Source organism: Bombus pascuorum, chromosome 2 (assembly GCF_905332965.1).
Source record: "Bombus pascuorum chromosome 2, iyBomPasc1.1, whole genome shotgun sequence".
Lineage (NCBI taxonomy): Eukaryota > Metazoa > Arthropoda > Insecta > Hymenoptera > Apidae > Bombus > Bombus pascuorum.
Window position 1 is genome coordinate 18111414 of NC_083489.1, and position 14732 is coordinate 18126145.

The 14732-nt window shown below is 30.0% G+C and overlaps 2 protein-coding genes across 3 annotated transcripts; one reads left to right on the forward strand and one right to left on the reverse strand.

Moving 5' to 3' along the window:
- Positions 1-147: 147 nt before the first annotated feature.
- Positions 148-3754, reverse strand: LOC132916753 (probable ATP-dependent RNA helicase DDX52). Of its 2 annotated transcripts, XM_060977055.1 has the most exons (14): positions 3584-3754; positions 3382-3495; positions 3053-3289; positions 2792-2977; positions 2442-2697; positions 2297-2369; positions 2015-2218; positions 1841-1931; positions 1361-1483; positions 1141-1291; positions 996-1071; positions 742-906; positions 434-648; positions 148-246 (listed from the first exon to the last, which is right to left on the reverse strand). In XM_060977055.1, the coding sequence occupies exons 2-13, from the start codon at positions 3466-3468 to the stop codon at positions 513-515; spliced, it is 1785 nt and encodes a 594-aa protein (XP_060833038.1). In that variant the 5' UTR covers positions 3469-3495; positions 3584-3754; the 3' UTR covers positions 148-246; positions 434-512. The 2 variants fall into 2 exon arrangements, with proteins under 2 accessions (XP_060833038.1, XP_060833039.1); XM_060977056.1 differs by lacking the exons at positions 148-246; positions 434-648; positions 3584-3754 and having other exon boundaries at positions 784-921; positions 3382-3577.
- Positions 3755-6584: 2830 nt separating this feature from the next.
- LOC132916760 (uncharacterized) lies at positions 6585-14465 on the forward strand. Its single transcript, XM_060977072.1, has 3 exons — positions 6585-6874; positions 7616-7733; positions 12403-14465. Exons 1-3 carry the CDS (start codon positions 6725-6727, stop codon positions 12591-12593), a joined length of 459 nt encoding a protein of 152 aa, XP_060833055.1. The 5' UTR covers positions 6585-6724; the 3' UTR covers positions 12594-14465.
- The last annotated feature ends 267 nt before the right edge of the window (positions 14466-14732 follow it).

Here is a 14732-nt window from a genome sequence, read left to right on the forward strand (position 1 = left end):
TAATTATCCTATTATACAAACAATATAATATAGTATTGTAATAAACCATATCAGGCCATACAAATATATTTAACATACTTACTTAATAGTTTATCTTTTGATGATGATTGATGGATATATACAACATATATTTATATATATGTAAACGTTTATACATATGTATTTAAAATATTTTATCATTTATACAATAATTAATAATTTACTTCACATGTAATATGATTATAAATTTTTTACTAGTTTACAATATCCTTATAATCATGTAATTATGATACTATTTTTATAATATATATATATTTTTTAAATCTTGCAATTATTTTTGTTGCTGCACATTATTTCTTTATATTATGAAATTATTTTTTCGCTACATTTTTTAATTATATTTTCATTTTACTTTTGTCTGTTCTCTTGTTTCTTTAAAATAACATAATAATCGTGTATCGGTTAATATACACGATATTAAGTATATATAAGACTATTTCTTTTACTCACATTTTATTCAGAAATTTTTTAAGTCATTCTTCTTTCTTTTTTAAGTTATGTTGTTTATCTATTTCTCTTTTTTTTAAATGTTTTGTATTTATTTTTTTATCTTTATTCTCTTTACTTTTTAATTCATATTTCTTTTTGGAATCGTTTATAGCAACTTTTCTGTAACATGCAAATAAGAAATAGTAATTTTGAGAAATAATATTCTAATTAGTAGATATTTACTAGAAGCAAGTATAATTACATACATCATACCTTTTTTTAAATGTTTCTGCAGATTTGAATGTAGGTACAGTTGATATCCTTTCTCTACTAGGAGCCTTGCGTTCATTTTTCCGTCTTTCCCTTTTACTATGTTTTTTCATGGCTAACATATAATCAGGAACATTACAACCAGATTCTCGCATGATAGTAGCTATACTAAAATATTAAAAACTATTTGTAGATATTTACATAAAATAATTTTATCACATCTACATATTTTAATGTAATGCTTCAACAACATTTACCTCCTCAAATTTGTAGTATCTTGTACAGTAAAAAAAGTAATTGCTTTTCCTTTATGTCCAGCTCTACCAGTGCGACCTATTTAAAACAATACATATTGAGAGTTTTGAGATATTTAATTTTTTCATTAAATTTGAAGATACATACCAATTCTATGAACATATGAAATAGCAGATGGTGGGAAATCGTAATTAATAACAAGATTGACACCTTTGAAATCAATACCTCTTGCCATTAATTCTGTACATATTAATACCCATATTTTTCCTTCTCTAAAACAACGAACGACATTGTCTCGCTAAAAAAAAAGAAGTGTATTATATTTAATATTACTTGATTAATAAGTTATCATTTATGTAAAATATACCTGCGTTTGTGTTCTATCAGCGTGAATAACATCAACATTGACTCCATCATATATAAGTTCGTTAAATAATTCTTGTGCTCTTTCCTTGCTTTGCACAAATACTAGTACAGGTGGTAATACTCCCTTTATCAAATGCAATTATTTATGTAACAATTTATTAACATAGATTGTTAATATTTTCATAAAATTAAAAAAACATGTATGTTCTTATGCATATGTAAAATATACACAAATAGGGTATGAAATGTTTTAACTAATGTGTATATTGTACAAAAATATAAAATTACTTAAACGGTAAATACATAGTAGTCAAATACAATTACTCAGATTTCAAAATTTTAAATAAAAGAAATGAGCTAGTGCCATAATTTTTAAGTATCTTTTTGTGATTAATATTCAAAAGTACAAAATAAAATTCATGTATACTCAAGTTTGTAACATGATAATTGTAACATATGTATTGATAAATAAAGGTGATACCTTTTGAATAATATTTCGAAGTGCCATAAGTTTTCCTCTCTCTGCGCCAACAAATAACAATTCTTGTTCTACTAAGTCTGTTGCAGCATTCCTATGATGGATGTAATACCAGTAATCACTTGTTTAAAGAAACAGTATATAATTTGTTATATATATAAAAAAAGGAAATTAAACCTGTGCCCAACAGTAACTGTTATAAGACCTTTCAGATTACGTCTACACCATTTGGTCACTATAGGAGTATTGGTTGCACTAAACATTGCTTTATGTAAGTTTTCATTTGTACATGACTTTGAAATTGTTTCTAACTGGTCTCTGAAGCACCTTGTCCCATCCTCAAAGAGTTTATCTACTTCATCCACAATTAACCATTCAACACTATAAAATTTTTAATGTTTCATGCATTATACATAACTTTGATAAGATTAAGATATAACAAAATATATATATATTTACTTGCTAAAAGAAATAGCTGGTGGATCCTGATTCAACAGATATATTATTCTTTTTGGTGTAGTGATTAATATATCTACAATAAGTAAAAATACAATTGTATATCATATTACTTTGATGTATAACTTTCCACACAATTTATACCAACCAAATTTCTGTGAACTTTTAGGTCCATATTTGTTTAATGCTTGATTAACTTTACTTATAATATGAACTCTAAAATTATATCCTTCGCTAAGACGCAAACATTCTCTATATGTTTGTTTTGCTAATTCTCTTGTTGGGCTTAATATAACAGCTCTAAATCCTTTCTTTTCTGGTCCACCTAAATAGTGAATTATAGGTAACAGAAATGCAGCTGTTTTTCCAGATCCAGTTGGGGCGCAAGCTAGTACATTTCTACCCTATTTTAATCATAATTATAAAACATCAATGTTTTATTTTTAGCTAAAAGCATTGGTATAAATAAAATCTCAGTAATAAATATAGTAATCTTACTTGGAGCATGATGGGTATAGCTTGCATTTGAATTGGAGTAGGACATTTATAACCACAACTTGTAATATTATGTATTAATTTTTCAGATATATTATAAGTTGTTGATAGTTCAATAAATTCTGAGATAGGTTTAGGTATACAATTACCTGTGACACTTATGTGATGATGATTACGAAATTGATTAATCTAAATGAAGAAATGTAGTATTTTAAAACAATTATTGTCTCTTACATTAACTCATATTAATAAAATATTGTAAACCTTTTCTTTTTCTAACTTTAACCGTTTCTCTTCAGTTAAAGCTACTTTACACTTTTTATTTTTATTTTGAGGAATAGACATTCCATCAAGCAATGTCAAGTCATTAATATTTTCAGTTTCTTTCTCGACCTCATCATATTTTCTTTTCTCACATAATGTTGAATGATTTATGTTATCAAAGGCTTTAATGTTTATTTTATCATCGTTAACTCCATTTTCAGATTGTTTGTTGACAAGCTGTATCAAATAAGACAGTTACTACATCTCTATGAAATTTATTTAAAATATATTTGCATTTTCAAACGTAATGTTTTATTTTCAAAGAATACCTGAAATCTTTGTGCATCAACTTGAAAACGCTTTTTATCAAATTTTGCACCAGTAGAAAGTTTTCGAAATAGCTCATATGCATCCATTGTTTTTAATCGTATTTAATAAGATTTCTATAATCACACACACTCTTCGTTATTAGGTAAAATCAAAAGTAAATTAAACAATATTAGAAATGCGTTTACTAAATTCATACAGTACATACATCATTAGATATAGTAGCGTTTTGTAGGTTGTCGACAAAATAGTGGCGCCATCTGTTAAATCATTAAAGAAGTAGCTCATATATGATTACATATGTATGTACTTTCAAAGAGGAAATTTCCTCCCTGTTTATACCATATTATATTATACATTATCAATTTGATACTATACATTTGTATAGTTTGTTTTCACTAACCTATTAGAACACAGCGCTCTGTGGCTAACAGCTGATTTGTAAAGCACACTCTATTATCAGAGAGGAAATGAGAGTTTTCACACATGTGATTCCGGTTGTTTCCGGACTATTGCTGCTCCCAGCGGCCAAGTTCTAAAGGTGTTCTACATTAGCATATACAAGAACCTATGTACAAGATCTCATTTCATTGCTTCTACGAAAAAGCTACTTTTCTATTCGAAACAGACAAGTATGAGAATAACAAAATCGGACAATAATTAAAATTAGAAAGAGAAATTAATTGCTTATTATATCTTTTTTAGAGAAGAAAAGAGAATCGTTTCCTTCAAACGGTAATGGATTAATGAAATGATACAATAATTTTAATATATTCTTTATACATAATAACTTTTTAGATTTAACACAAAATTTACTTTCCTCGCGATAATGTTTTTGTTATAATAAAATCTAAATTTCATTTTAATAGTAATTTCAATAGTTTACTGCAATAGATAGACTGCAAATAATATTTCTGACGTAATATATTTGCAGAAAAAGAATCTCTCGAATTGCATGGTCGTCATCCCCTTCACAGGGGAGAGATGCCCCTCGACGCTTCGTGAAGATCGACGATCGTTATTGTTGATTATATCATGTTTGGTTCCATTTTATTTAAAAAAATGTAGTAAGTATATTGGTACGAATTTCATTCATCACTGTTTATTCCCCGTGGTTGATCGAATGTTGTGATCATTTGGGGTTGGTTGGCGTTTGCACATGGTGTGTTGATTAATAAATCTAATTTTAAATCACGTCCGTAGCGCGATATACTCTTAAACTGGGGTAAAGGAGTTAATCGCTGGTAAACGGCGGGTTGGTAACAAGGTGACTCCTGCAAGTCAAGAGCATTACAAAATGCCCGAAACGAATAATTTTTATAATCTTACTATCTACTATTTTAATAATTTTATTAACAAACTAATGTTCGCTAAGTGCCGTATGTGAATTGCAGGCTGGTTTGCTAAGGAAATTTGCTGAATAGTGAACTAAAAATACACGATGCTTCTCTGTATCATAAAACTATCATCCCATTGCATTTTCTAACAATCACAAATCAAAAGAAAGGAAAGTTTGAATTTTGAATTAAAGGTCTTAGCTTGTCTTAAGCATTTACATGTTACCGAACGCTTCGACCTTCAGTCCCTCTATCTCTTTCATTTTCATTGTCCTTTTCTACATTCGGCACGTCTAAGATCTCAGTTTCCAGAAATAGAGTCGTTCCTACATCTGTATAATTGCAAAACTTTGAATCCAAAATCCTTGCAATTATTGCATATTTTTGTATCTCGGAAAGTAAGAGAAACCACCGGTTATACACATGTATAAAAAAAAGTTGTTCAAACTCATGTCCCTCCCCCCGTCACATACTGAAAAATTAACAACTAAGTATAATTATTGTGCGATTTTGTTATTCTCATACTTGTTTATATTGAATAGAAAAGTATTCCGCAGAATCGTACAGTGAAATAGGTTTTTGTAACGTGGAACCAAACAAGGCAGATGCCTAACTTTGTAGGTTCTTGTATAGATTAGCGTGAAATACCTTCAGCACTTGACCGCGTGGTGCAATATCTGTATTGTGTGTATGAACTCTCTCATTTCTCCTCTACTATTGCATTAAAAGCCTTACCCCTACCATGAGAGTTACCAGACCGCTAATGTATACACGACTTTCTCGTGGACGTAGAAAATAGAAATATATTCCTATAATATAAATATGAATGATATTATATAAAAGATACGTAAATATATAGAATGTATGATAGAAATTATAATACGAATATTCTTTCTTATTCTTTCTCATTTTTAAAATTGTTTAAATTCAAATATATCCCCTAGATCCTGGGGAATAAAAACGTTATGAGAATGGTATGCATGAATCATACCATGTGACATACGATATAACGCGGTTTTCTTTTCTTTCATTTAATACGAATATATTTTATCATGCGAGTTACATAAATTGCCTTTATTTTCTTTTTATATACGAATATAGAATACAATACATTTCCAAATATATATTTTGCTTGAATATTTGATTATAGTAGCACAGAGAAAAATGTTATATTTGTATGATATACGCACAAATTGCACTTAATTCGCGAACAACTTTTGTGCATGAAATTTGCATTTTACTTATGTATGTGTGTAAATATTCTTTGATGCTTTATAATTGAGGTAATATTAATGAAATTTTACAAGTAGCAGTTATCTAACTGTCTCACTTGATGAAAAATTATAAAATTATAAAGAATTAAATTATTGTGCAAAAAAGGTCCAGATAAACAAAAACAAACATCAAGATGCATAGGACTATCAAAAAAATTTTAACATCGATAAATTAAATACTGTAGCAGGTATAAATATAATGTCCAATTATAATTTTAAAAAATGACAAAAACATCCAATTATTAAAAGCGCCATCTAAGCATGTCACAGTATGTGAATAATAAATAGAAAAAAGACTACTTCACCTTGAATATTTTCTATATTTCTATATTTTAATGCATTTTTTGTATTTTTGCATTTACACATTTTTCATAAATGCAAAAAAATCTGCAGTCTACTTATTAGATTAAATTGTAAAAAGTAAACTGTATCAATCCTTTGTTATAGAAATAAATACCGATAAAAAATTAATGAAATAATTAATCTATTTATTTCAATTTGCAGGAGCGAATTTGAATGTGAGCTTTAGCTATTAATCACTAGCTATGATTCAAACTCGGCTCTATCCTGTATTCGTACCGCAATGTAGGATATCCCCTCCAGGAGGCAAATACGTTGGAGAAGTCAAACTGTCGGTACGGTTTCTCTGCCACCTGACCACCAGTTGTGATTTCAAATTATCCAGGACGAGGTGTGAGCTTTTTTTTCGTCGCGCGTGTTTCCATGACGACGTGATGTATTCTCGCGGTGCGTTGCTGCTACTTTGTTGCTTGTTCTTGATACTGGCTGGCCACTGTCACGAGGAAAATGTCAGCACCGTCACGGAGGAGAACGCGCTAGCAAAATTGGTTAAAATGTTCTCCAAGCCTGGAGCGTTTAAACGAGTAAGATTTAAACATTAAAACTTTAATAGTTTAATTTTACCTGTCTTCATAAAACAATGTAATAATAATAATAGAAGCGATGTATATCAGATTACATTATTTCATATCGTAATAATTAAGTTCTTCATTATTTTCTTTTTTTTTTTTTTTGATAGGTAATTTTTAAAAAATTGGATAATCTCGAGTGACAAACGCGGTTTGTCGAGTGGTTGTTTGTCGAATGATTATTTTTCTCTCCCCCCCTTTTTTTTAGAGAAAGTAAAATTAAAAATTCAGGTTTAGAAATGTTTTTGAATCTTGACTTTTGCATTCTAATTAACAAAAATACGCATGCGCATTGAATAAACACGCTAAGGACGAGGCTGATAAAAGTGCCGGCACTTCTCGGCACTTTCCGTTGCGTAACAAAAATCGTAATCGAAGAATATTTATGTACTCACAATTACATGTTTCCGAATTGCAATAATCACAAGGATGTCATACAGAAATCAATAGACATTGTTCTAACAATATTTGATCTAACTCTTTTCTCAACACAAAACTGTAAACATTTAAAAGTGAAAAAAAGAAATTGAATCACTATTCTATTATTTTAAATTAGATCATTACGTTACATATTTCAAATAGCATAAATAATTACACGTTAAACGTTTTTCGATATTTCCTAGAATTCAGAATTAAAAAAGAAAACGCGCATTGCTAGTTTTACGGATGTGATAAAGCTATCCGATTAACTTTCAGATTAACGCAATATTCGGTGAAAATTCGATCGAGGAGCTGTACACGTCTTGCCCGAAAGGCGAGGAGGGTCTCGAATGCAGAAGAGCCGAGGCCAGACGATCCGTTGACTGTCCTGAAGGTAATCGACTAAGGATTCCAAAATTTTATGCACGTACACTCGTAAACACACATACAGTATACAGTTGCTCATGAAAGTATTTGAACTTACCAATCTGAAATGTACATAAAAGTTACAAGGTATTTATTGCAAGTATATTTTCAGTAAAAAATTAATACGTATATATAAAGCATGAATAGCCATCTTAAATAAATAGTAAGTGTTAAAGATGGTCCCACAAAATTTTGTAACTTATTAGTAAATTGTGAATGTTTAAGCATTTATAGAAAATTTGAAGGTGGGAAAATTTGCAGAATGTATATGATAGTCAAAAATATATAAAATATCCAGAATAAACAACACAATATTTAGTCGGCAAAGACAATCTCTACCTATTTTACGTCTGTTTAATTAGGTTCACAAAGATATGAATTTGTATAAGTATCTGCAATTTACTGATTAATAGTGGATAACTGAGTGTATAAATACATTTAAGATCTTCGCAAAATGTTCACTGGTCTGAATATCTTGTAGCTTCTATGTATGTACATTTTCAGATTTGTTTCAAATTTTACCGATGTAATGATAATCTGTAATCTGTAATTGAATCTCATTTCAGTGGTAATATTTCATCTAACTCTTTTCTCAACACAAAACTGTAAACATTTAAAAGTCAAAAAAAGAAATTGAATCACTATTCTATTATTTTAAATTGAATAATAATTATATAGAATTAGATCATTACATTACATATTTCAAATAGCATAAATAATTACACGTTAAATCTCATTTCAGTGGCAATGAAATTTCAATATATGATATATTCATAAATGCTTTCTACAAATGTGTGAATACTTTCTTGGGCCACTGTACACACACACATGTAAAATCAATGCATGCATACATCTTTGCATTCCAACAAAGCCGACGTAATCACTGTTATGGAAAAACATATACCACTATGCGCGATGTATAATAGAGATTCTGACCTTGACATAGCCACTCCCAGACATTGTTTGCCCACGTTAAATGCACACAAACGCGCGAGAGCGTTAATCTACGAATTAGATCCGGCGCAGCGTTGGATCGAATGTCGTTTCTCGATTTTTTTCGCATTCAACCGTATTCATCGTGGCGCAATAAATCACTTTCCCAGGAATGATGCTCGCACCGGTTGGGAAACATTTCTGCTTTTACTTTGAGAACGTGAGCGTATGTAGGTTTATGGTGATTTGGGGGTCATACGGGTTAACGAAAAAAGTACAATAACTTTTTTAGTAAATTTCTGTCTTAAGGAAAGTTTAATGACTGACGGAAATGACGAAGAATGTGTTTGAGGCATAAATCAATCTTTTATTGTGCAATCATGTGCATTCTTGTAATTGGAAAATGCAGGTGCATCATTTTGATGCGATTCTAAATAAATGAAATCTCTTTTTATTCTCTATTCATTATTTTTAATAGGCTAGTTGTTTTGTGTAAATAGTACAATTGCACTGTTACATATCTACACCAATGTAAAAAAAAAATAGTGTATAATAATAACAAAATAATAATAACTAAAAAATTTTATCAAACAATACCTTTGTTTTTTTTTTAACTAACCAACTTATAAAAAATATTCTATATAGTACATCATTGTTTTTAATTTTCTTTATAAAAGCATTCCCCTAACTGATGCTCTAATTATTTTAAGCAATGTAACATTAACCCTTCGCGGTTGAAGGCTTGGATACCGGCCTGGCAGCACACTTTCACTAACAACAACTTTAACACCACTTGTATAATTTACTTAGCAAGGATTTATTAAACGTAATCGAAACCGCCACTCCTAGACGCACATTGTTTGCATATTATTATTGTCCGGGAACATTCTTTCGTGAATCGGATGGATACCATTAGATTGCAGTGAATCGAATAGAAAGCGATTGGAATTCGATGAAATTCAGTTCCTATACCGATGGTGATTCACCGAGACGCGATAAATCACTTTCCGCGGAGTAATGTTTAGGTACTTTGAAAACGTTTCTACTTTTGCTTTGAAGATGCGGGCATAATATTAACCCTCATGACGAAGAAGGACAGTCGTTTGAAAGTTTGAAGATGTACTTTCACTAATCTCTCATCACTATAAAATTACTTTACTTATATATTATGAATTTTTCTGCTACAAATTATTTGCAATTTTGTAGAAATTATGATTATTACAATCTAACGTGAAATTGACTTTAGGAAATATTAACAAAATAGTCTGCAAAAAGTAAATTCTTTTTCGAATAATGTAGGACTTCACCTGAAAGAAATATTTGTAGACTACAGAATTTATGAAAATTTCTATTTTATACGTATAATTTAAAAAATATGATTTATGTAGAAAAATTGTACTTAATAGATATTGTAAAGTGTATATCTATACCTTAGATACTTAATATATTTTTGCATCTTTAAAATTTCTCATCAATTTCTCAATCAATGCCTTTAATCGTATTCTACTGAATTAAAATACGTGTCTAATTCATCGATGATGAATAACATTCTGCAATCAAATAAACTCGCGCGAATGTGAGATCAATTTTAATAAATTTCAATTTGTTCGTTAGTTATACTTAGAATTATCTCTAGACCAAGGAAATTCCAATTTCATAGAACTAGTAGACAATGTAAAAATAGAAAATCAAGAGAAACGTTTACTTTTACCACACGTGTCCTTGCGATTCTTTTCCAAGAGGAAACCTCGTCTAACGTCCGCGATAATTTGTATCGGCCGAGCATTTGTGCCATCTTGCGTCCCTCCTTTCACCGTTCTACAACCAGAGCAACAATGATTTAACCTTCTAATCATCTCAGTTAAAATATACACAACTGCGAAAAATTAACAACATGCTCGTTTTCTTTGAATATGAAGTTTTTTCTCCTTATCTCTTTTCTTTCCTATTATGTATTCTTTTTTGATGATGAAAAGATGCACACATAGGTGACACTGTAACACACTTTTCGCTGTTTTTGAGGAAGATGTAAACTGCGAGATTAGAATTGAGACCTAAATCTGTATATATCTAGAATTGATCGAGAATCTTGACATTATCAAAGAGGGAATTTTTCTCTGATATTATATAATTATAATTTAAACTGTTAGCTTATGTTACGACACAGCAAATTGTATCAACAACGACTGAAAAACTACTCCAACAACCTGGTTACAAATCTGCTGGATTCCTACGAAGTACGTGAAAGACTGAAGAGATTTTATTTTCTGCATAACAGCTAAACAATGTTATTCTAGTATACCATTGTGTGTATTTACATTTAAGTCAACCTAAACCGTCATAATCAGCGTTCATTACCATTGAATGGTAAATTGTATATATGCAGATATTAAAAAAACTTACTTTAATAAAATTGGTCTTAATTTTAATTACCTAATGCAGATAAAAGTAGAAGTCCTTTAGTTGAAAATTAGTCTAGTATAGAATTTTTACTAACCTAAAAATGGAAAATTAATCGAAGATAGAATTACTACTGATGACAGTATACTTTCAATCTCCTTACTAAAATTTGCATTCATACATAAATGGATCAAACCTCTTTAATTTTTCCACATGTATATCCATATTCATTTTTTTAATTTATTTGAATTATTTGTTACTATAAATAATGATTAGAAATTATTTTATTTTAGAAAATAGGCAATGCAGATTGTAAAAAATGTAGGAAGTTGAATCATAAACTGATACTATTATGACAGAATAAAAAGCAATGTTCTGTTATCGAACTTAGTCGTACCTAAAAGAACAGCGATTTGTCTCAATTCTGAACCAGTTACTACATGAAAAATACACACGTGCGGCATATATGATACGCGATACGCTTTGCTTTGTTTCTGTTCCCCCTTTCACGTTACGCTTATTTAACGTAAAGAGTCAAGTGTCTCATGATGCAAGTGCGTTGCGTAGGTAATGGAATTGCAATCGAGATGAAGAGGCAGATAAAAAAGTCGAAATATGCATGATTCAATTGAGAAGTCACTCTGGAAGAAGAAAACCATAGAAAAATAAACTACTGCGATAAAATACTCAATAACTATCAAGAAGGATCTATTTCAAAATATTAAAACATTATGTAGTGCCATTTTTGATAGTGATATGTAAAATCAATAAATGTAAGATTAAATAATGTGTAATAAATGAATGTAATAAATCACAGTGGTATTAATCAGCTCGTTATTAATTTTAAGGTCAGGAAAATATGTCGTAGCAGAGAAAAAAGTTATAACTCACTTAATTATGAAACTGTAGATGAACTGCAGTAATGATAAGTTGAAATACGTGATTATATTTAAATTCTCAAAATGTTGACTTACTCTAGTATGATTTTCCCATCATATTAAGTAATCTAGATAAAGAATGTCGAATAATTAAATTTTCCAATGATTCAATTAGATCAGATTGTCAAAAAGTAAACATAATCAAAGTTACCATTTTACGCTATTCATGGAATTTGAATCTAAAGCATCATGGTCTGGAGTTCATTGCCATTATTGGTAATTCACGTAGTTACTAATTTGTTTAATAGCTTATTTTTCTTATACCTTATTTTTATATAATTTATTGGATCGATAAAAGTACCGATTATAAATAAACGATTCGCAAATTTCATCTATAGATCAATTAATTCTTTTTGCATTTTCCAGGTGACTGTTACTGCTACAATTGCGCCGCAGCTGGTCCTGAGTTATGGGCATCCTGTTGTCGTGAAAGCTTGCGATGCTGTTCACATCTCGCGGCGGCCTGTCGAACCTGCGACCATCCGACGTTGTATCCGTTTTGCTCAAAACACTTTAAAAAATGTCTGGTCGAGTTCAATGAGGAGAAGCAAAATTAATATTTGTTTCTCTATATCTTAATGAATCCTAGTTTCTCGCATTTCAATTGAAACTAAATAACGATTCTACAAAACATAAGAAAACAGGATAAATCATTATACAGTGGCTCATGAAAATAATTGAACACTTATAGAGACTCTTCATGAATACATTATGCGCGTAATACAAAAGAATTTGAAATTTCATTAGCACTGTAATGAGTAGGACGCGAATTTTTATTCATTTATAGAAAATTTAAAATTGCAAAAGCGCACAGGGTGCATATGACATGCAACATATTCAAAGTATAGTTATTATAAAACTATTAATTAGTTAGTATAGTTGCCATAAAACAAAGTATACTTATTATAATATACAATAATTGAAAGATGAAAATTCCTACTTAAATATCATTTCTTTAATTAGATTTGTAAAAATACGGATCTGTATAAAAATCCGTAGTCTAATAATCAGATGATACGACAATAATGATTATACTGGTAAAATTTGGAACTTAAAAATGTATATAGAAGTTAGAGATATACCAAAGTAATTAAACAATCTATTATTTATAATATTAGTCAGAAAATCAGCAAAAATAGAGATCATATTTTTCCTTTCCTCAAATGTTAAACATAATCCCACAAAATATTGTAGTTTAATAATATAATAAATAACTAATTGTTTAATTATTTTTGTATATCTCGTTCTATATACATTTTCAAATTAGTTCCAAATTTTACCAATAGATTCACAATAATCATATCTCATTACAGTGCTATCAGTTTTGACAAATTTCGTATAACGCACTTAATATATCCATAAAAATTTTTCATGACAACTATTGTAATACTTTTGCCAACCATTGTACGTAAATAGTAATACTTTCTAAACTTTGAACCAGTAATAAGAGAGAAAGAGAGAGATTGTGACAAACGAAGATACATCTCTCTGCAGCGATATGTACTATATACTGTAACTAAATATATACTATAATCACACTAGGATACAAAGCAGGAAATGGAATTCGTAGAAAATAGTAACGTAACAGGAAAGAAGGCAAGTTCGCGTAGGTTAACTAAATCGGTATCGTATTCTTGCATAAGTCGAAAGTTTTACGCCGGGTTTCTAAATATAGCGCTTATCTTCCGACTTGCTAAACTGGTCCCCAGTTTCAATTTTTTGCCACGTTACATTTCGTACCGGCCAGGGCAGCGCGAGAAACGAGACGCCGCGATAAAATCGTACCTGAACTCGTGCTAGAACATGGCTAAAATACGCATGCTTCGTTTTCATTTGCGGGACGGCGTATGAAGAGGAAAAGCAACATAGCGGATTCATTGCAGAGGAGAGTGTAACAACGGAAAGGGAACCATTATATCGTTCGATATCTTTGTAATAAGGCTCGACGATGAGAAAACGTGTCCGTGTACAGAGAAAAAAGAATCAATAAAAAGAAAAAGATAATAAGAACAAAAGGAGTATTAGAATTTGTAATGACGAAATTCTTGAGCGTTCATAGGTCAATGTACAAACATAGTAAAAAATTAATGGTACCTCCTAAAGACTAAACGATCGCAGGCCATTTAATCCGCCGCTTTATAGGTATCTTAACGATTATCGAAAACGTGTTCGAGTTACGCGAGTTACTGTCCAAGCGATAGACAAGAAGTAACACAGACGGTTCGATAAGTTACACATTTACAAAAGTGTCTCGTCGAGATTCGAAACGCACGAAAATGACACAAACACTTGCTTCGAGAAAATTCTTCTCTTCGACGGATTTGTTTTCACTTTGTTTTTTTTCATTCATTTTTTTCTTTTACATGTAACATTAAAAGCTGACAACGTTTTTCGAGAGTACAAATAATAAATCATCACTCGAGATACAATCATTGATAAGCTTTATTCGTGTAGTCTCCAGAGTATTCGGTAATCTGTACTTTTTTTTCTTTCTTTTTTTTTTTCTTTTTTTTTTTGTTAAAACTACTAATCCTATAAATTGTGGGGGCAGAGATTCTCGTCAGGTAGTCAGACTTAAAAGATACAATAATTTGAATTCAGTTTCATTTCTCTTTTTTTCTATCTTTAGACGTAATAAATTTAATAACGTGCCTAACAAATCAGTTTGTACATTCTTAATTTGTATTTTCCGTTTT

Coding starts and splice junctions, on each gene's coding strand:
- LOC132916760 (XM_060977072.1), top strand. CDS start 6,725: ATGTATTCTCGCGGTGCGTTGCTGCTACTTTGTTGCTTGTTCTTGATA. Junction 6,875..7,615: donor AGCCTGGAGCGTTTAAACGA/GTAAGATTTAAA, acceptor ATTAACTTTCAG/ATTAACGCAATATTCGGTGA. Junction 7,734..12,402: donor ATCCGTTGACTGTCCTGAAG/GTAATCGACTAA, acceptor TGCATTTTCCAG/GTGACTGTTACTGCTACAAT.
- LOC132916753 (XM_060977055.1), bottom strand. CDS start 3,468: ATGGATGCATATGAGCTATTTCGAAAACTTTCTACTGGTGCAAAATTT. Junction 2,978..3,052: donor TAAAGTTAGAAAAAGAAAAG/GTTTACAATATT, acceptor TTCTTCATTTAG/ATTAATCAATTTCGTAATCA. Junction 1,072..1,140: donor TTCATATGTTCATAGAATTG/GTATGTATCTTC, acceptor TGTTTTAAATAG/GTCGCACTGGTAGAGCTGGA.